At 42.4% G+C, this 21451-nt stretch overlaps 4 protein-coding genes and 1 long non-coding RNA gene across 7 annotated transcripts in view; 1 reads left to right on the top strand and 4 right to left on the bottom strand.

Annotated features, from left to right (window-relative positions):
* Positions 1-21451, top strand: part of rpl31 (ribosomal protein L31) — a 237082-nt gene that overhangs the window by 107249 nt on the left and 108382 nt on the right. The window lies entirely within an intron of this gene.
* On the bottom strand, positions 1523-6241 carry prkag3a (protein kinase, AMP-activated, gamma 3a non-catalytic subunit). 2 transcript variants are annotated; one of them, XM_052058896.1, is made up of 13 exons: positions 6086-6241; positions 5936-5975; positions 5760-5854; positions 5589-5670; positions 5458-5498; positions 4148-4193; positions 3927-3981; positions 3691-3817; positions 3426-3591; positions 3204-3241; positions 2954-3100; positions 2372-2555; positions 1523-1799 (listed from the first exon to the last, which is right to left on the bottom strand). In XM_052058896.1, exons 1-12 carry the CDS (start codon positions 6101-6103, stop codon positions 2439-2441), a joined length of 972 nt encoding a protein of 323 aa, XP_051914856.1. In that variant the 5' UTR covers positions 6104-6241; the 3' UTR covers positions 1523-1799; positions 2372-2438. The 2 variants fall into 2 exon arrangements, with proteins under 2 accessions (XP_051914856.1, XP_051914855.1); XM_052058895.1 differs by having other exon boundaries at positions 5458-5516; positions 6086-6240.
* Positions 6808-14222, bottom strand: cnppd1 (cyclin Pas1/PHO80 domain containing 1). The gene is made up of 8 exons (XM_052058802.1): positions 14022-14222; positions 13502-13604; positions 12660-12741; positions 12450-12570; positions 11701-11829; positions 11560-11621; positions 11362-11479; positions 6808-8275 (listed from the first exon to the last, which is right to left on the bottom strand). Exons 1-8 carry the CDS (start codon positions 14082-14084, stop codon positions 7691-7693), a joined length of 1263 nt encoding a protein of 420 aa, XP_051914762.1. The 5' UTR covers positions 14085-14222; the 3' UTR covers positions 6808-7690.
* Positions 8328-9498, bottom strand: LOC127596451 (uncharacterized). The gene is made up of 2 exons (XR_007961482.1): positions 9166-9498; positions 8328-9006 (listed from the first exon to the last, which is right to left on the bottom strand). It is a non-coding gene; the product is annotated as an uncharacterized LOC127596451 (long non-coding RNA).
* The window catches only part of abcb6a (ATP-binding cassette, sub-family B (MDR/TAP), member 6a), a 139137-nt gene continuing 133749 nt past the window's right edge, over positions 16064-21451 (bottom strand). For both annotated transcript variants that reach the window (XM_052058725.1, XM_052058724.1), the window contains 17 exons: positions 21183-21323; positions 20903-21092; positions 20723-20815; positions 20159-20351; positions 19616-19737; positions 19358-19533; positions 18506-18631; positions 18345-18421; positions 18204-18267; positions 18044-18129; positions 17910-17967; positions 17735-17839; positions 17460-17634; positions 17254-17366; positions 17071-17165; positions 16939-17007; positions 16064-16859 (listed from right to left, as the gene is read on the bottom strand). In XM_052058725.1, the coding sequence (XP_051914685.1) occupies positions 16700-16859; positions 16939-17007; positions 17071-17165; positions 17254-17366; positions 17460-17634; positions 17735-17839; positions 17910-17967; positions 18044-18129; positions 18204-18267; positions 18345-18421; positions 18506-18631; positions 19358-19533; positions 19616-19737; positions 20159-20351; positions 20723-20815; positions 20903-21092; positions 21183-21323 (2043 nt within the window). In that variant the 3' untranslated portion in view covers positions 16064-16699. The remainder of the gene's footprint in view (positions 16860-16938; positions 17008-17070; positions 17166-17253; positions 17367-17459; positions 17635-17734; positions 17840-17909; positions 17968-18043; positions 18130-18203; positions 18268-18344; positions 18422-18505; positions 18632-19357; positions 19534-19615; positions 19738-20158; positions 20352-20722; positions 20816-20902; positions 21093-21182; positions 21324-21451) is intronic.

The following is a 21451-nucleotide window of genomic DNA, read 5'->3' as shown; positions in this document are numbered from 1 at the left end:
CAGCAGTCATTGAATCAATCCTGTGTTCTTCCATCACGGTTTGGTTTGGGGCCGCCACAAAAAAGGACAAAATCCGACTTCAACGGACAGTTAGGATGGCGGAAAAAATCATTGGCACCGCCCTACCCACTCTTGAGGACTTGCACACTGCAAGAATCAAGACAAGGGCACGGAAAATCCTCCTGGATCCCCCGCACCCTGCCCACTACTTTTTCCAGCTACTCCCCTCAAGCAGGGGCTACAGATCCATGCGCACCAAATCCAGCAGACACTTAAACGGCTTCTTTCCTCAAGCCATTAACTCCCTAAACAGTCACTGACGTAGTCAGTCTTCTTGTACGACAAATACTGCTACTGGTCACTGTAAAATGGTTCAATGATTTTCTGAACCAACTGTATAAACCGTCATAGTATTGTATTCTACCACTGATCACTTTCGCTCTGCTTGATACTTTGCACATTGTCTTACAGTTGTCACTGGGTGGTACCACCGCACTACGGTTCACATACATTACGAAATGTCCTTCCATTTTTCATGTCCTATTTGTCATGTCCTTGTTTACGATGATACTAATGCAGCGTGTTATACCAGAGATAAATTCCTTGTGTGTTCTACATACTTGGCCAATAAAGATGATTCTGATTCTGATTTCATGTGGCATACTCGTTTATCTATTCTCTTCAATAGAGGACCTCTTCGGTTCACGAAGGGTATCCATTCCAACAGCAGCGACTAATTTGTCATATGAATGTTTTGTTAACCGAACGGAACCCACGCTAACGCATGAATAAAGTCACAATTAGAGTAGCTATTTCTCCGAACTTATTTGTAGGGCATTAATATGAAACACCAGCAGTGAGCGGTACGGCACATGAGAGTGTTCTGTGTTGGCCAGCGATGTTCTCTGGGACTTTTTTTCCTCGGTCAAGTCCCCCTCGTTACTTCTACTAGACTCTACGTGATACGTGAGGGATTGGGTGGGGGCTGAGAAAGTAATTCAAAAATATATTTTAGAATGTCAAATAAAATATTGGAGCGGCTTAACTGGGTCTATACGTATTTCTTATGGGGCCATAACTCCTCCTCACACGGGTGTACTGCCTTCCCTGCTGCTAGACAAATTACTGTCAAAAGCACTGAAATGATCACTCCTTTCATTTCGTCTATGCAAAGATTAGTTTTCTCCAATCATTCTTTGTGTGCTGTCATGGGTCTTCAAAATCCATAGCGCAGGCCGATGTAAATTCAACAATATGTGTACAGAATTAACAATGTGACTAGTTCTTGAAACAGATTCCAAATTCACCTGAGGGGTCCAGCTTGCTAGCCCCCGTTGACAGCAGCATTTTTTCATCCTGAATGGTTGGTGAGAGCAGGCCAAGTTTAACAAACATACCGCGTGTCCCTCTTTGTTTCCGGAGGATGATGTATTCTTATACCGCATATCATTCATAATAAATGACATAAAATGAACATTAATCCACACACTATGAGATTTTATACCCATCAAATCAACTGAAATGGTCAAAGAAAATATTTTATTAAAAACTGTACAGTAATCCTCAAGCATCACAACAATGGATTTAATACAGAAAATGAGCAACGCATTGTAAAAATATTGATCAAATGGATCACATGTAGACAAAAGAAGACTGCAGTAGAGGCTTTGGAAAACAGAAGAATGTAGTCGAGTCTGTGAGGTCAGCGCACTCATCTGCTCCAGTTGCCTTAACACAGCATGAATGTCTGTATAGAAACAGCAGTGCAGCAGTTTGTCACCTCACCCACACAGTGATTTCTGAAAGACATCGGAATGTTCAGAATTACATATCCAGACAGACCATGATGATTGTCAGGGAGCAGGTATGAAGGTATTATCTGAGGCGCCAACATGATCTGTGGGCATGTAACGATAACAGCGACATTGTAATATAGAAGTAGTCATTTTATAATCTTAAAAGATGCACATCTCGGTTAAAAAACATTCCTTTTCGCCCGCTTCAGCCAAACACATCGTCGTGAACTACAGTACATAGAGCATGATACTTTGAGCAGCTGAGCCAACAGGAACACATGATACTAGTTTGGGCTAGCTCATTTATTTGTCACTGCTGTTATTACGTAAATATTGTGACATTTCATGAGAATATCTATTTATTTTACATCATGAGTATCGTGAGCTTTTTTATATCACCAACCTCCCCACAATATCGTAACAGTTATTGTATTGTGCTGTTCTTATCGTGATCTTTTTGTATTGTGACGTTTGGATATCTTTACATCCCTAATGATAGGAGAGTTCTAGCCACTAGAATATTACAACAGAAGGTGGTTATTTCAGGTGGTAGGATGAGAGGGTGTAGGGATTACCTGACTGGGAAGCCAGCAGCAGATGAAGCATACGCAAACAATAATGAGGGCCATATGCCACTTGCTGCTAGGACAAAAGGGCCTCAATACCAGCTGGTGTTAAGACCATAGCCTGAAGCAGGTCTGAGAGTGAGATGATGCCCTTCAGCACGTCAGCTCTGTCCACGAGCACCAACCGGTGGACCTGCAACGTACAGAAAAAGAACACAAACGACATATACATATTTTCGACTCAACTCAAATGTATTTAATATAAAGCACTTTCAAACAGCCATCGTTGCACAAAAAGTGCTGTACATGGAGCAACTAACATATACAACAGTAAAGCAGAGAGCACCAAACGGTATAACTAAGATCATAATTTGGGTCATGCTGAGTCAAATGCCAAAGAATACAATTGAGTTTTGAGGCGGGTTTTAAAGATGGACAGCGAGAAGGCTTGCTGAATGTTCAGTGGGAGGTCATTCCAGAGAGAGGGACCAGCAACGGAAAAGGCTCGACCCCCTCTGAGCCTCAGTTTAGTTCTTGGTACAGTACTTCTACTATTCTGACGTATATCATGCGGTGGACCGACACACCCACCTCAGCTGCGACAATGCGGTCGATAATGGTCTCCAAAGTTTCATCTGGATAGCACTTGATCACACCCTCCATGAAACATGTGCGCCTATCGAGAGCCTCGAGCATTGTCACATCCAGGTTGTTGTATGTCTTCTGGGCTGCAAGATTCTGCCACCGAGGGCGTGCCAACATGCAGCGCACAATCAGAGTGCAACAGAAAGTAGCAGAAGACAATTGTTTTTCTGGAATGAAACATCTCCGTAGTACTTACAATGACATCAAATCGTGAGTAGAGTGCCACAACTTTGCCTGGTTGGAAAAAAAAGAATAAAAAATACACCATGGGAAGAAATCTGTGGAGTTGGGTGCCTTGCTATGTATGCAGAGGTTTCAACCTTTCAATCGCTCTCAGCCACTGTTGTTGCAGCATATTACATTATATTACTTCAAACACAGACCCCCCCCCCCCCCCCCACACACACACAAAGCATACCCTTTTCATCAACCACCGGAAGCGCTGACACCCTCCTGTCCACAAATATGTCAAGAGCATCGAAAAGAGTTGCTGTTTGCCGAACTGTGGCAATGTTCCTGAAAGTTCCGATTGCCATCTCTTGGATCTGCCTCCGAATGAAAGCAGGCTTTGGAACCTTTTCTCCCTGCAGGAGAACACGGTTCCATTCAATCGCACGGGACAAATCATCCATCCAGATCTGTCAATGAAAGATTCTTTGATGAATGATGAAATGCTTGCTCACAAATATATGGAGGAATTTAAGAATTCTCTTGTGTGTAAGAATGTGCAGGACATTCCCAGATGTTGGCTCAATGATGGGCAGTCTGTGGATCTTGTGTTTGAGTAAGGAATAGATGGCATCAAAGAGACTTGGAGAAGAGAAAAGAGTGTGTTGGGACGTGCAAAGTCCAAAGTACAAAGCAAGATGCCGTCAAATGTAAAGTTTGAATGAGCCCAAGGTGATTGCCGTGTTCTCACCTGGCATCTGGTGAAATACTAATCAGAAATGGACAGGAACACTTTAAATAGACATCTAAACAAGAGGAGGCAAAAGCAATCTCAGCAAATTTAGGAACTTGCGCACACACAAAATGGTGAATGGACACTTTTATGGTACATATAGAGCATCAGTCTCTGGTTGAATGTGTTGTGGTTGTTTATCACACACTTCGGTTATTACTTGTACTAAAATGACTAACCTCTCCATGTCTCAATCTTGTGGTTCTCCAGCTCATACATCTGCACCTTGTAGGAGGAACCACAATGGTATGTAATCAAAGTAGTTTGTCCATTATTCACCTGTCAGTCATTTAATGGCATGACTAACCATTACACTCCCCTCAATAATTACTGTCATGATTCGGTTTGGGACCAACAGGTGGCACTGTAGGGTTCCCCCCTGCAGCTGCACACCTGTTGATCGTTATGCAATTAGATATGTAAAAGGACTCCTGCCGACCACTCGTGGTCGGGTCATTGTTGTTTGTTTGCTGCTGTCAGGGTTGTTTCAGTCATTTTTCGGTAACTGTTATGTTAGCGGCGGCCCGGTAGTCCAGTGGTTAGCACATCGGCTTCACAGTGCAGAGGTACCGGGTTCGATTCCAGCTCCGGCCTCCCTGTGTGGAGTTTGCATGTTCTCCCCGGGCCTGCGTGGGTTTTCTCCGGGTGCTCCGGTTTCCTCCCACATTCCAAAAACATGCATGGTAGGCTGATTGAACACTCTAAAAATTGTCCCTAGGTGTGAGTGTGAGCGTGGATGGTTGTTCGTCTCTGTGTGCCCTGCGATTGGCTGGCAACCGATTCAGGGTGTCCCCCGCCTACTGCCCGAAGACAGCTGGGATGGGCTCCAGCACCCCCAGCGACCCTGGTGAGGATCAAGCGGCTCGGAAGATGAATGAATGAATGAATGAATGTTATGTTAGCGTCAGTCATGATTGGTTGATTCTTTGGACTTTGTTTCGGATTTAGTTTTCTCTGTTTTAATACAATTATGTCAAGTACACCCAGCTCCTCCCTCTTGCCTGCTTTTTGGGGTCCACCACCACCCCGCCAAACGTGACAAATTACATTCCAAAGTGAGGCGAATTCCTAGACTGAAAAGTTATGTATGTACGATGCGAATACCTCCATATAAAAACTAGAATTTTTATCCTGATGTTACATCATGTGGCGGCAAGGTGGCTGACTGGTTAGCTTGTCCGCCTCACAGTGCAAAGGTGCAGGGTTCCGGCTCTGGCCTTCCTGTGTGGAATTTGCATGTTCTTCCCATGCCTGCGTGGATTTTGTCCGGGTATTCTGGTTTGCTCCCACATTCCAAAAACAGGCATGGAACACTGAGTGTGATTGTGAGTGCGGATGGTTGTTTGTCTGATCAAGTCAAACTCAAATCTTTTCAGTCTACACAGCAAAATGAAAGGAATCGCTCCCACGGTTGCAATACTTTTGGAGGGGAATGCATACTATTGCTCTATACTGCTAAGAGAGTTAAAGTCATTATTTCTAATCTTACCAAAGGGGATTTGTAGTAACAATGAATGATGTTGATGAAATCTGTAATAGTCAGCATACCTGTGAGTGAATAGAACACGTTTCTCTTTTTTTTGCAATTCAAGTTTATCTATGCAATTTCGACCACCTTACCCACAAATCTCTTGAGCTCGCTGTCCCATAAAGGTGCAGCCCTCAAGCTGTTTGCCACCAGTGCAAAAAAGGCCTTTTGCACCTTGAAGACAAATTAGGGTCTCAGTTGATATGCTGTCATGTTCTAGTGCACGTGACCAAATAGGTGTACAAGGCCGAAAGAGTACTCACTTTAAGCTTGGTATCAAATATGACTAATTTACAACTTGTTGGAATGGCATCGTAGCAACAGTGACTCTTCATAAAATCCATGTAGACGGTGGGCTCTAAATGGCACATGCACACAATCCATCTTATTTTTGAATCGTAAAAAATGTGGCGACAAACTACAAGTATTGCAGTCTTACCATCTTTCTGTATTCTTCCTTTCTTTGTTTGGACCGAAACCTGAAAACACCCGGCGACATGAGACAGTCTCGGCGTGACGTCGTCAAAATGGGTAGAAAGCTCCTCAACGAACAAAACAACACAGCAATCATATTGACAATGTTGTCTACCTGCAAGGAAGCCTCCATAATTCCGTTGCGTCCATAAAAAAACCAATAAAATACACGGCGTCCCCTCCCATTAAGCCCTCGCTCTTTCCCAGGAAGAGGTTGGTACTATTTTCGGACTTGTGCAGTGGCAAGCTCATGGCACTCGTACAGAGGTGGTGTGTGTGTGTGTGTGTGTGTGTGTGTGTGTGTGTGTGTGTGTGTGTGTGGTGGGGGTGGGAATTCCACACCAGGCAAATGTTCCCCGTCTTCAAATAATTCCTAAAATAATATAGTATGTGCCATAGCAGATATAAAAGTGTGGGTACAGCCGGACGTGCGACACTTTCGTACGCCCCCTTCCCAAAAGGTCACCTATTTTCAATTTCACAGTAATCACAGAAACCTCTGCATTTTGATTACTCCAACTTCTTATTCCTATCATAATTTTTTGTCTAAAATTGAAGCTAAGACTTTCACAGGTTTGTACTTATTTTCTGCAACTGTAGTAATAAAAAGAATGTGAGCACATATAATTTGCACTCAATCAGTCAAATTTGCAATTGTATGTAACAAAAAATATTGATGATTCGACAGGCAAGTCAAAGCTTTCCGAATACATTTGTTTGGGTGTACTCGTGTATATGTTTGGTGAGGATAAGTGATTTAGAGATTAAATGATTGGGGCATAAATCTCAGAAGTGATTTTTTTTTAATCTGTCCACAAGTTGATGCTGACAAAGAAATTTGTAACTTCAAGAAAGTAATTATTTATTAATTTAGCTCACTTACGTGACAATATTTCTGTTTTACATGCATGTACAAAATTAAGGACATTGTGCTTCCAAGTATCAAATTGTCAAAATAAAATGTCCTATCATAAATTCCCGGGCACAACTTTGGCTTTGTTAGGAACACAATCTTAAAAACCTGCACGTCAATCCTTTATCGTCCAAAAGATCGATATTTCAGTAACTGGTACGTCTAAAGTAAAATCTGCTGTTGCAACAGAAACGTGTCCAGCGAAGGTACACAGCAGCTAGATTGTTAGCATGCTAAATTAGGTGGCATTATGTAACAAAACACGCAAACAGCCCCCAGGAAATAACTCAGTAGGAATTTAGCATACTACCCTGTCGTGAGAAGATGTTCATTGCTTCAGCAGGTGTTGAATTATGATCATCATTTCCATTTAAAAAGAGTTGCAGCATAATGTGCATGAACATGACCCATTTGACCTTCCCCCCAAAAAGCTGCAAGGAAAAAAAAGGGTGATCAATATGACCGTAAAGCTATTTACGTTTCTTCTTCTCACCAAGCACCATCGCTTAAACTCAACATACTTAAACCCTTCTCAAATGAGACTGTATCACTCAGAACACACGGATCAAGACCTCCCATCTTCAAACCAAGAACAGAAACCCTCAAACTTCTCTGAAAAGAAGTTAGGATTTCTGTGGTCAAATAAAGTGACTATATTGAGCATCTCTTGTCTAAGATGTGTTGGTGAACCATATCGCCCATACCTGTTATATCTGGAGAATTACACAAGGTGGTAATAATTTAAATAAACAAAGCAGTGCTGGTTTCTTTTGATGAATGATGATCAGCAGTGGAGTCTGCAGAGTGCTAGCCGGTCAAGAGGAGAGCTTGTGTCTTGTCTTCAGGTAACAGAAACTTTGGATGACAAGGTCTCAGCTGCCCAAGTGAAAACACCTCGTGGTGAGAATTTTGACTCACTTCAGCGCCTCCAATCAAGATGGAGGCCAACCATGATGTAAGACTGGCAAATATGGTGGAGGTGTTACTCAGCATGCTCTCAGAGGTCGAGAGGTTGCGACGACAGCCCGGACAAAAGGTGGAGGAAGTGCACCAGGTTTCAGGAGACTCCAATGGTGTTTCTCGCTGTACGGAGCCCACAGAGGTAAGCAGTGAGCCCCACAGACACAACACTGATGCCTGCGGTGTAGCGTGAAGCGAAGCCGCTCCGAGCAAGTTGGTGTGACGGTTCAGACTCTCGTTGGACAGAGTGTTACAGGGCAGCGGTTGGGGTTGAGTGGGAGCATCAGGGTTCGGGAGTGTTGAGGTGACTTCGCCTTGCGGTGTCATCAGAGTCTGGCTACTTGGACAGAGACTGAGCTGGTGGAGCACAGTGCTTGTGGCAATGAGACCTGCCACACTAGTCAGATACAAAAATCCAAGCATACAGGAAACCTAGGGGAAAACAAAAGAAAACATTGATTCAGGCGACAATTATATTTGGGGGGGGTGGGGGGATAACAAGCAGTACAGTTTAGATCCACGTAAAAAGGAAAAAACGCATTAAATATGAAACCAGTTTTCAATTTCCATCCGTTGACATATGTCACTTGAAATGTATGAGAAAAGATAAAGTCCAAAAAAGCTCTAAAATCAAAATTGAACCTTCAAATCTGCAGTGTAATACATCCAGCGGAATCAAGGTCCCTGTCTATGTGACACGGGGGATGAATGGATGTGTGGCTCCATACTGGTGTTATATAACTAGATTACATGCAAAGCTGAGCTGCTTGTTAACTTGTTCTGGTTCACCAGCAAACAAACAGAACAAAAGACACAAACCATAATTTATTTTCCACTGTCAAACGTGAACGAGGGCAGAAGCCATATTTTTTGCTTTTTAAAAGGTGGTAGGTTGAAAATTAATATGATATAATTACCATTTATGCAGAGAACGTGGCTGGTTAAAAATAGTATACCTCTGTCATTTTAGTTATCTATCTATCTATGTTCATGCTGTATGTCAATTCTGTTCTTTTGGGCCCATATTGTTATTTGGTATGGCATATCCAACCTATCCAGCTTGCGCATGTATCTCATTATGTCCTTTTGATCAAAATGAGATGTGAATCCACTTGGATGAAAGGTTGACAGATAAATGCTAGTTTTATCACTGCTCTCCAGTCCTTCACATGACGGCACAACGATCCTGCCAACGCGGCTGTGTATATAACTGTTTGTGCTCTGTTGTCTGTATCTTGAGGCGCAGGCTGAATAACGTGTGCAACTGTATTTATGAGGAAGTCAATTTTCCCCAAAACGTCCCGGTTATGTGGATCTACCACACACCATAAAACTGAGTGAGGTGGTGACTTATTGGACAAGACCAATACCATTCCAGGGCCTAGCAAGCTAATGGCCCTCGTTTGTCCACGGACCCCCAGGTTGTCTGGAACCTCAGCATTCAGTGCTTACGTAATGGGGCAGAGCCAACTAATTCCAGAAAGCCCAAGTACATACTGTACCTTGGGCTTGATTTTAGCTATCCCCCAAAAATCTTTAACGCAAGAGCAAAACAATTTTGCATGTATTCGTTTTTGTTCACAATTTATCTTAGCAAGTACTCAACACTGATAATACAAATGTATTTGACTCAGCATGACTCTAGATTTGTTCTTCGTTTTTCTGTTTGCTGCTTTCTACCGCCTTTGTTACCGATATGCTTTAGCATTTGTTGTATATGTTAATTGCTCCAACTACAGCACTTTGTATGCAGCGATGGCTATTTGAAAGTGCTCTATACAGGGTTCCCACTCTTCCACTTGCTTTTTATTTGTGGACCTTTTAATGACTTTTGTGGACCAATTCAGCCATTTTTAAGGCCTTTTCCTCCATTCAGCGGGGGATTCACGGTGGATTTAATGTCCGCTCAGCAATACACGGGCTGAACAGAAAGCCACATATCACTGAGCTGGTGTTCAAATCATTGCTGCCAAAGGAAGGGCACATCTTTATTTTTAGGGGCAATCACTTAACCCTTTATTTGACATACTGTATGTCAAATTTTCACTTTGCTACCTGTATCACAGGTAGGAAAATGAAAAAAAAAGTTTTAATTAATTCTCAAATAAAACACACATAGAAAAATTTAAATTGAGAAAATATAAAACTTCAATTTATTTTCGAATAAACACAATTCAAAGAACAGAGCTAATTGTCATATGGGTCACCTGGAAAGGGTTTCGAAAAATCTGGTTTCACTAACAGTAGTACTGATTGCCCATCTTAGCAGTATCCAGTATACCTGAACAGCTGAAATACATGTCAGAAGTCTAAATCCCAAATGGTCCAACCCTATTATTTTGCCTCATGATATGACATGTTTTATAATGACAAATATGAAACTGATATGACAATTAGGGAATAGCAGACAGTGACAGTGAGTTTTCTCCTCAATCTCTTTTGCAAGTTCTTGGCGATTAATTTTCTTTTGTTTTGCTGTGTGCCTCAATGCATTTGACTTGACCAGGAGGCTATGTCAAGTTTTACCTCTCACGGAGATCCCCTTCTTGCACACTCGGCAGTAGGCCGATATGTAATCGCCAGCAATTTTTCCGACCCAAACACGGAAAATAGCACTGTCCCGGAATATTTGTAGCAACGCCACTCGAGCGAAGCATGCCTCAGCATCAAAAGTCCGCTGCTCTCTGCTGTATGTGCGTCCGCGCGAACATGTACGCACGTGCACGTCTTTTGGAAGCAACTGACGTCACAAATCAAATACGCTTTGATCTCTGACAACAAAAAGCTAGCCTAGCTGAAACAACAGCTAAGCTTAGCTGACCCACACACAGTAGAGAGCAGCAGACTATCGACTGCTGAGGCGCGCTTTGCTCGAGTGGCGTCGCTACATATTTGTCTGTCACTTGTTGAGATTGATAAATTCGATGAATAGATTTTCCCAGAAAATACGGTAATTGTTTGACGAGCCGGCAACCAAACCATCCATTCACTGCCCCAGGATGGCGTCAATCTATTGTTATTTCCCGGAATGACCCGAAGTGATCACGTGATCGTCGTCGGAACTAATCGGAGACGGCGGAAAAAGCAGAGCAGGTACCAGGTCCTGCATATTCTGACAAAACAATGAATTGGAAGGGTGGGGAAATTACATACACAAATGAAATGAACACCGCAGGTTAATTTTTATTGATTTTAGAAGATTTCCCTGAAAATTATGGACAATTAAGAACATAATTTTACAACTTCGTTTTAAATTGATTTTTATGACCTTTAAGGACCCGTACGAACCTTGTTATAAATACTGTTGAGTTGAGTTGACTTGAGAACACTGAAAATTATGACCATTTCTGTCACTGTCATTGTGATGTTAAATAGCGCTCACGTTTCATCTTTGGCCTTTTTTTGGTAATGCGAACAAGTGTTCATAAACTAATTTTACAAGTCACATTCACACTCACAAACATCTCCCCTGTGAATAAAGCCACTCGCACTTACAAGTCCTGTATGTTCCTGCTCACCTTGATTAAGTGCTGGTAGAGAGCTGCAAGTGTTTGGCTCCACACCGATTGCTCGAGCAGCACACAGAGGTCAGTGTAGGTAAACCAGCCTCGCGTCATCCCCTTACGCTCAGCAATGCTGAGAACGCAAAATGACTTGTTTCACAAAAAAACTCTTAATTTGCCTAGTAAGCATTTGAACTTTGAAGGTACACAGACCTGCTCTCGAGTTGGCTCAGTGTATCCAAGAACTCATTTGACCCGGTGAAGAGACTCCAATCCTGCAAAAATTAGCACAAGGATTAGGACAAATAACAAGAAGGTACAGGCTACAGTACATCGGCAAACGCTGTAACTTACAATAGCGTTCAGGAAATTCATTTCCAGATTATTGACTGTTTCGACATCCAGTTTTCCAGCTGCTCCCCACTCATCATTGAAGACCTCCTCTTCTTCTCCTTCATCGTACAAATACTTGCTGGCAACCATCTAACAAAGAGTGGCAGATACATGCATCTGTCAACACAATGAAGACACTCACAATAAATGGAAATTTAAGGCATATTGTTTATGCTGAGCAAAAATGACACGAGAATATACTTACTGGACATGTTACGGAGATTCCACCTTCCATTTTATATTACCGTATATTATTTGTGTATATATTGTGCATTCAAGTATATAGCGAAGCGAAAATGTAATCAAGGGTACATAAACACATTCTTTGATTTGATCGCTGCAGCACTTAGATGTGAGGAGATAAAGGAGAGCTCACAGCTAGTGGATGTGCTACATTTCAAACATCCAGTGCAGAGTGTGAGTCTCTCTCACAATAAAACAGACTCCAGAAATGGCCTTGGAATGGCACATTTCGACCAGCTGATACACATTATCAACACAAGAAGCTGACGGGCCATCAACCAGACAGTAGGGAAAAATGAACCACAGGAGACAGACAGATTGGAAAAATGATGGGGCATTCGAGTCCCTGATCACAACAGTACTTATTCTAGGATAATCTAATAGGAATTTTTATTTCAATTTCACACGCATACACACGAAGTGTATACGGTACATATCTAAAATGACCCGTGACCACAGACACATACCATGGAGATGAGGAAGAGGTCAGAGGAAGAGATATTTTGTAAGTATTCCGGGTTTCTATTTCGGAGCCTTTCAATGTAAACCAGCGCCAGCATCATGGCACACGGTGATATACAAGCCTCCCTGGAGCAAAGACAAATCAATTTCTGGTTATATGAAATGTGTTGCTTTCTTTGAAAATGCATAACAACTGTATAACACGTGTTGCACACCTGGAGACATGAACAGCATATTTCTTGTGGAGTTTCCTTATTGGGCTTGGTGCAGATTTCCGGAAGAGTTCAACGGCAATGTCTGAAGGATATCACAGTCAATATTTGTGCAATTTATTACTCGTCCACGGTTTAAGACTGACAACAAACTATTATTATCTTACGCTACTTCCCAATTGTTAGGGAAATTGGGCTTATGGGTGAAATTGCAGGATGACTCTACAAATACATTTGCATGTCAACATAATTTGACCTTCTCTAAAGTTTTGAAGGCCCACGTCCAGCTGTTCCATTTTTTTTAAACTCGCTCTCAAAAAAATTTGGGTGCCGTAAGCATCAATATACCGTTGTAAGACTGAGGGGGCTGCAGAACAGGAGCCATGATAACAAGGAGTGTCGTTTTTGACAACATTACTCATGTTGAACTAGTGAGGATACTTTGCTCACTACTTATTTTGCCCGTTGGAAGGTAATTTACGGGGTGAAGGATAGTGGGTGGCTGACACCCCAACCCCCTAAAAAATTCAATTTGAAAGTCAAATGACCAAAATATTCACCAGTCTTTCAAATGATAGCAGTTTCTGAATCCGTGTTGAATTCCCTTTCCAACACTACCCGTTCTTTGAAGACTGACCCAGGAGTTCCTGACATACAGGAGACGGGGTCAACTATTGGTGATATATATTTCGCCCCCTTTGCCGAAAACATCACTCCGATTGACCAAATATTAGGTCAACTTTGAATTGTGCTGCCTGGTATTTCACCGCAAAGCCCAATATCTCAAACGTTTGATCAATAGCTCACGTGAAAGACAATAGATCCACGTTGTAAAAGTCAGTCACCTGTCATAGGAGAAGAGAGTACTTCAAGTGACACATCACGATCCAATCCATAATAAAGTCGCTTTCTCAGTCGTTCAGACAACCTTCGTTGTCCGGGTAGAAACTGCAAACAAAATACGATTCAGGTTACATAAAGCGTCATTATGTAGCTGTCACTTCATGACTTAATTGGCTTCACAATGCTGTTAGTAAATGTATGAAGACTACATTCATTATGTAAACCACTATTACCGAGTGTGCGTACTTGTGGTACATAACGCTCAGAGGCAGGCAAAAGACAGTCCGTGAAAATACAGTCCAATGAATGGTTAACGCTCGCAGGTTCTAGATAAACCTGTATACAATTAGGTCAGAGCCTATTTAGATAACACGTAAAACACTTTTGAGGTTAAGGTAACTTTTCTGAACGGATCCAGATGACACAAACATTAAAAACATTCTCCGACACTGAACGAACAAGCTAATATAGCGCTTAGCTAGTTAGCTTCTATTTGGGAGTTGAGGGAACAGGACAACCTACCGTAAACTCGCGGAAGTCCGAAAATTGGATAGCTGTATCGTTAAATAAAAAGTCGAAATCCATAGCTCTGTTCAGTACAAGTTCAACATGTATCCAAGATGACGTTGGAAAGGCAACTGCTTTTGGCCTGGTAACCGGCCTCGCTCCACCAGAACCGCGAAGAGAAACACCCCGCGTTGAACAGTGTGACGTCAGATACTTTTTGCAGCGGGTTTGTCTATAGCTGACCAACAGGGGGCGCGTAATACCATTTAGAGCAGGGGTGTCCAAACTTTTTGCCAAGGGGCCCAGATTTTATGTGGTAAAATGTCGGGGGGCCGACCTTGGCTGACATTCTTTACATTGAACAACAATATTGTTCAACAAATTTTAGTAAGCCAGTCTGTTTCACATTTCCATTTTTATTTTAATTTCAACAATCTTAAGAATTTCTTTTGGTTCATTTGAAACAGGTATATCACATGCAACTGCTTATTCACTTGACTTTTTCTTAAACAGAAGTCTCCTGAGTGCAAATTGATTGATTTGAAACATAAAATGTATCACCATGACTTTTCAATAGTCACAAAACCTTTGACTCGAACAACGGGGAAATGAACAAGCAATACACATATTCACAACTGCAAGGATCATTTGAAATATGACATATCAGTCAATATAAACACGGAGTGATGTCTTGTTAACTCGTGAGTGATGCCCTCTAGTGTCTAAATGCTATTACTCATTTAGTGAATGCTATTACTCATTTAGCCACTAGAGGGAAGCAGTACTCTATGAAACATCACTCACCAGTCTATGAGACCTCAGTCAATGCAACACGTGTTCCATTGCGCCCAAACTGCGGGCCAGACGGCACTGATTTTATGACAGGGGCCGAGGGCCGGATTAAATTCGACCGCGGGCCGGATTTGGCCCCCGGGCCGGACTTTGGACATGGCTGATTTAGAGTATTCTCCAATGAACAAAACTTGCAAATCCTGGGAATGCGGAAGGCAATATGCACACTCCTCACAGCAAGGCCGGAAACCGCATTACAATCCTCAGTCTCAGAACCTTCATTACGCTCGTTCCGTTTTTTATATTACATATATTTGACGAAAATACATATTCATCTCGGGTGAAATATTTTTGAATGAGTTATTAAGACTGTAACACTCATTTAATGTAGCCGAGTCTTTGGAAGGACTAGGCTGGACACAAAATAATTTTTATGTGGGCTTTATTCCCGACTGAACAATGAGAAATTGTACAGCTTTAAGATGAAAGTCTGAGATGTAGACTGCATTTTAAAAGAGTTCGAAAAGGGATCTAAGAGATCAAATAAAACCATTTAACAGATTAAAGACAATTACACCACTATAGACAACAGCAGCGGCTTGTCGATATGTTCCGGCGTGTACAAAGCACGTGGACAAACACAAATGATCTCCCCTGCTGTACAGCTGTTCACACTGCTGTACAGCAGTGTGAACAACTAGTGGTAGATCTCAAACTCCAAACCAAACCACTCCAGATATTGTGCTCTGAATATCGCCAGGGTTACGATGACGATCATGGGTGTATCAAGATGGGACAAGCAGTGGGCACAGTTCAACGACTACCCTCCTTCACGTGTATGTCACCCTTACTGGTCTCAGACCAGTAAGGGTGACATACACGTGAAGGAGACCAGTGGTCTGATTCTCACACGCTGCATATGTTCCCGCATGTTTTGATCTAGCGTGGCTCTTAAAGTGACAGTGCTACATTTGTTAAACAAGGAAGCCTTCACTACAAGCGTCTAAGTTTCACCTGGTTACATTAAAATTTTAATTTAATCTAATTTAAAAGCACTGTGTAGTTTGTAGCGAGCATAATGTCTGAAATGTAGCACAAAACGTACGGTTATACATTTATTTTATTGTGTGTGACTGGAAATGTAAAAAAAAAATGCCATACAAACGGGACCTCGAGCAGTACTGTATGAATACGACATTTGTTAAAATGTGTTTTTACAGCAAGAGCATGCCAGGCGCGTTATCACAAAGCCTCAAACCCAGGGGCACAATTTATGGCTTTATTAATATGTCCATGAAAAACTGAATGAGACATTTCCACATCACCATTTTCAACATTTCCAGCATCCACAAAATCACTTATTTGCAGATCCCAACCCCACGCCCCAATTTTAGAAAAATATACTGTGTGTGTGTGTGTGTGTGTGTGTATGTGTATATATATATATATATATTGGGTGGCGCAACTCCCATTTTTTGTGTAAAACGCTTATGGGCATTATATTCTGGTTTATTGACCAGTTTTTGAAGTTAGTAACACACACAGACACAATAATGCAATTACAACTGCAAACTGCGTCCGTCTCTATTCCCAGTGAATAGTTGGTCTCCACTCTATTTACTAATATCATCACTTTAAACTAAGTAGAAAACTGAATGAAAATGGAGTGTGTATTAAACTCTTGATAAAATTCTGAGAACTATACCCTGACATAAATGGCAAAAACTAGTGTTGTGTGAGCGTTAGGGCGGGTTCATTGCACCAGTTATAAAAAAAATGATGGATCTCATTCAGAAATGTAAATACACCATTTGAATTAAAATTAAATAAATAATGAAGATACTTGCCATCGAGTTCAAATAATATCTAAACTGAAGGTCATCACACGAACTAAGGAACATTCAATGGCCATGGTGGCCCGAGGGAGTAGAAGGCGGCTGGAGTTTCTCAGACTTGTCATCTTTGGCTTCGGTGTCTGATGAGGAATCAGAGGCCTGAGCCTGCTGTTGATTTGCCCACATGTCTGCATACAGGCCTTGCTTTTGCAGTAGCTCCTCATGTCTTAAACAGAAAGATGGTGACTTTATTACTGTGTCATCAGATACAAGGAAGTTATCTGCCATTGAAAATCAGCGCTTACCGTCCTTGCTCAGCAATCCGACCCTCATTGATGACAAGAATCTGGTCTGCTCCAATGATTGTGGACAACCTATGAACATAGCTTATTAGATGCGCTACAGGTCAACTGAAGACCTGAGAAGGTATCTTTTACCTGTGAGCTACAACAATGGTCGTACGATTAGAACAGACTTTGGCTAATGAGGCCTGGATGTTTCGTTCCGTTTGGGTATCGAGCGCTGATGTGGCCTGTTGAGACACCATGTGTGGTCAAACGGGAAATGCTGCAAACCGAACAAAATGGAACCACTTTGCCGTGCTGTGATCGTCTCATCACCTCATCCAGCAGGATGATCTGTGGCGCCTTGAGGATGGTCCGAGCTATCGCCACCCTCTGCTTCTCTCCTCCACTCAGCTTTAGGCCTCTTTCGCCCACTTGAGTATTATAACCTTCCACAGACAAACATAACCGGTACATGACCGTTGCACTTTTGTCAACCCAAACGATGAATCAGGACTGACAATTCTCAATCCACAAATCACCTTCAGGGAATGCGATGATTCTGTCATGGATATCACCAGCGATGGCAGCCTCCTCCACCTCTTGGTCACTTGCAGAGATGCGACCATAGCGAATGTTCTCCAGGATGGTGTCGTTGAATAGCACCGTGTCCTGGGGGACCACTCCGATGTGCGCTCGCAGAGATGTCTGCGTCACCTGAACACAACGAAAAGAGGGCGTCATTTGCTTTCCTCCTGCTTTTTATGTGCTGAAGTTATTTCAGAAACACACACGCTGAAAGTAAGCATAATCTTACTTTGGATATGTCCTGACTGTCAATGTGAATGCTACCCCCCTGAACATCATAGAAGCGGAAGAGGAGTCGGATGATGGTGCTCTTCCCGGACCCTGATGGTCCAACCTATGGAAGGTTCAACAAGGATTACCTTTTTTTTCCCACAGAGATTACGTTCACACACTTGTTGTCGTACCAGGGCCACAGTCTGTCCAGGTAGTACTGTAAAGGAGACATCCTTGAGAACCTCCTTGCTGTAAAATGGGAACAACCACTGAGCAGAACTGCCTGTCATCATATGTTTGCATGGCAAAGCAGAGGGGAACCCACCCATTTGTGTAACTGAAGTAAACATTCTCAAACTGAACTTTCCCCAGCTTGTAGTGAAAATCCACAGCATTTAGTGTGTCTTTCACCTGCGTGCAATAAAGAGTTGTTTTAGGAAAGTGGGCATAACAGCTGTTGGAGTACCTGTGAGATTCAGATGTACCTCCTCCTCCTCCTCAAAAAGCTTGATCATGCTTTCCATGTCAATGAATAAATTTTGGATCATTCTGGAACAACAAGAAAAAGTTGCTTGAATAACAGCAAATGATTGCTACCTAAAGCACAAGGAGTTGCATGTTCTTACCTGTAGTAGGTACCAAACCAGTTGAGAGGGGTATAGAGTTGGATGATGTATGTTCCAAACAGAACAAAATCACCAACCTGAGAGAACACATGGAGCAATTCAAGCTTGCATTGCTGAGACATTTATTCCAAACACCCAACTTCCCATGTGAATATCAGCACCTGGAACTTTCCTTCTGTCACAAAATAGGCAGAGAGCAGGGAGCCGGCGAGCAAACCTGCTCCAATGATCAGGTTCTGGGTTTGGTTGAGGAGGGCCAAGGAGGCCTGTGTCTTCCACTCTGACGACTACAGTGGGAAGATACCACAACCATTACACACAGTGACTACATTATTTACATTAACCGGTGTACTGAAATTGTTCTTTTTCTCTGTTGTGGCGCTTGGCTTGAGCCCACTTACGTCTCCACTCACCTCGTGTGTTTGATTCTTTTATCTTGTATTGCATATTCAAATCACAGAAAAGCTCCAAACCGCACATTATGTTGAGCTCGCATGGGATAAGGGAACACTTTTTGACAAATGGTGAGCTTCAGCTAAAGCTGAGATTTTCTCCTCTTTTCCAAATGGGAAATGACGCAGGCTTAGAATCCATTATGTTATTTCTGAGTTTGTAAAACGGCGTCATAGTCGGTATATCATAGACAACACGTGATCGGACATATGTCTCGTAACTATGAGAGGCTTGGAGTATAAATAAGGACCATAACCCCTAAAGTCCAGAAGGCCACATGTGTGGAATATATTAATTGTTCCTTAGTTTTGTGGGGGAACGATGTCAAAACCACCATATTAGTCGATGTAAATTTGTAGCATTCAACATTAAATGTCATATGGGAGTGAAGGTACACCTTTTTCACAACCCCTAGGTACGACCATGCGATAAACTGTCTTTAGCCGAGCCTCCTATCCACCATAATGTAGATGTTTTTTTTTCAAATAAATGTGTCTTATACAGTATTTGAAAAAGACATGGATTTTTTTTTCAATCAATATATGTGGGCTGTTTCATACCTGGTATTTTAAAATGGCATCTTCAAAGCGGCTGACTTCATAGTTCTCTGCATTGTAGTATTTCACCGTCTCAAAGTTCAGCAAGGAGTCGACAGCTTTAGTTTTAGCAATGTTGTCCTGCTGATTCATATCCCGTCTGTACTTGGTCCTCCACTCGGTGATAATGATTGTCAAAGCTGGTGGACAGACACAAGATTTTTTACTGGGAGTGACTGAGAAAAATTGAGGATCTCTGAAGCACCAACTGATGTTACTCACTGAGGTAGAGGGTCATGCACACAAAGACAATGAGGCCAAACCACGCGTTGAAATTGGTGATAAAGTAAATGATGGATATAACAATGTCAGCAATTGTTGGGATGATGCTGAACACAATGTAGCTGTGGAGAAAAACACATCTTTCAGTCTAATTTCCCTACTTTAGCATGAAAAACAAACCCTGGGCACGTAATATGGTTATTTGTGAAAAAAAATTCACGTAGATTAGGCCAAAATGACTCAAACCACAAAGCCATTGAAGGAGAGCAGACCTTTGAATAATATCGTTATTCCTGAAGCATGGCATATTGAAAACAGAAAGCATCGGTGTGGGATGATAGTTTTGTGACGCCTGAATATCCCCGATCCATCTGCTGGATCACTTGAGCCATTGACGAATTTTGCCTCAATCACATCGTACCATAGAATGTGAAATGTAAATTTGTTTATCTGCAGCTTTTAAGTACTGTCATAAAAGAGAAGAGTGGATGAAACAACTAAAAATACAGCAGTTTGTTGACTTCATTAGCGCAGCCATCCCACCTGAGCAAGCTGTTGACGGACGAGGTGCCACGGTCGATGCTTCTCAGCACGTCGCCGGTTTTGCGGCCCAGGTGCCAGCGTAGTGAGAGGGCATGCAGGTGGGCAAAGAGACGTACTTGCACCATACGGTTGGTGAACTGCTGCACACGGATCCACAGGAAGGAACGCAAGTTGCTGACAAAACCCGAGGCGCCTGCAAGAGAAGGTCTTCGTGGTCTTGAATGGCGCATACACTTTTCACCTTAATTTTCATGTCGCAAAATATTTGTCTTTTGATGTTGTTACACGGTGAAGTAGAGTTGGTGGTTCATAGATAAATAGTTTTCTACATATGGTGCTTTGCATGGACCGTTTCTGGTTTAATATGGGAATATCAATGCAGAGCTACTAGTCAAAACTTGCTCCACACATTGTGTGTGTGTGTGTGTGGGGGGGGGGGTCATAAGCGGTTTGTTAATGTGTGCAGGTGGGTACTTGCACACTTAGTAAGGGACCGACACACACACTCTTACATGAAACCCAAGAACTAACTCAGCATCTAGTGTGTGAAAAGGTCTGTCATACCTGCACCTCCGCCCTGCATGAACTTTAACAGGACATAAATACACACAGTGGTGGTCAGAGTGTTCCAGCTGGTGCCATCAGTCAGTTCATTGACTGAGAAGGGGAAGAAGACAGAAAAGTAATGATTAAAAACATGAAGCATCAGGTAAAGACAAACCACTCCTGTTGGTATACACATACCTATATTTTTGTAGTAAATTGGAACAAAGACGTTGATTGCCCTCTCAACTCCCAGCAGCACCAAACAGAAGAGGACAAGCAGCTGGAGCCAGACACTGCCCCGAGGCCACATGTAAGGTAACAGCAGCCTGGACTTCTGTGTGAAGCCCCGCCAAGTCGACTGGTTCTCATCTGGTCTGCCCAAGAGGCTCTGAGACGATGACATGAAGCCAGTCAAAATTACCGAATGGACTACTGTAGAGAGAATGCGTTTAGTTTTTGTTTTTTTGCTCATCATTACCTGTCCACTCTGCTCAATGTCACGCTCATCTTCATTTATAAGCAGCATGTATGGTCTCCTTGGAAGCCCTGGGGCCTTAAGACCAACAAAGAAGAGCAGTGCTGTGCCCACATAGCGCATCAGCCATAAACCAAACTGCACCTAAGAGATTTCATGGACAGTTAGAATAAACATCAATATGAACGTTAACCTGTAAATGACTGGTTACTCTAAAATGGTTCAATGATTTTGTTGTTTACGATGATACTAGTGCAGCGTGTTATACCGGA

This window comes from Hippocampus zosterae, chromosome 2, assembly GCF_025434085.1.
Source record: "Hippocampus zosterae strain Florida chromosome 2, ASM2543408v3, whole genome shotgun sequence".
In the NCBI taxonomy this organism is placed as follows: domain Eukaryota; kingdom Metazoa; phylum Chordata; class Actinopteri; order Syngnathiformes; family Syngnathidae; genus Hippocampus; species Hippocampus zosterae.
Note: the sequence above shows the minus strand (reverse complement) of the source record. Positions and strands in the feature narration are given on the sequence as shown.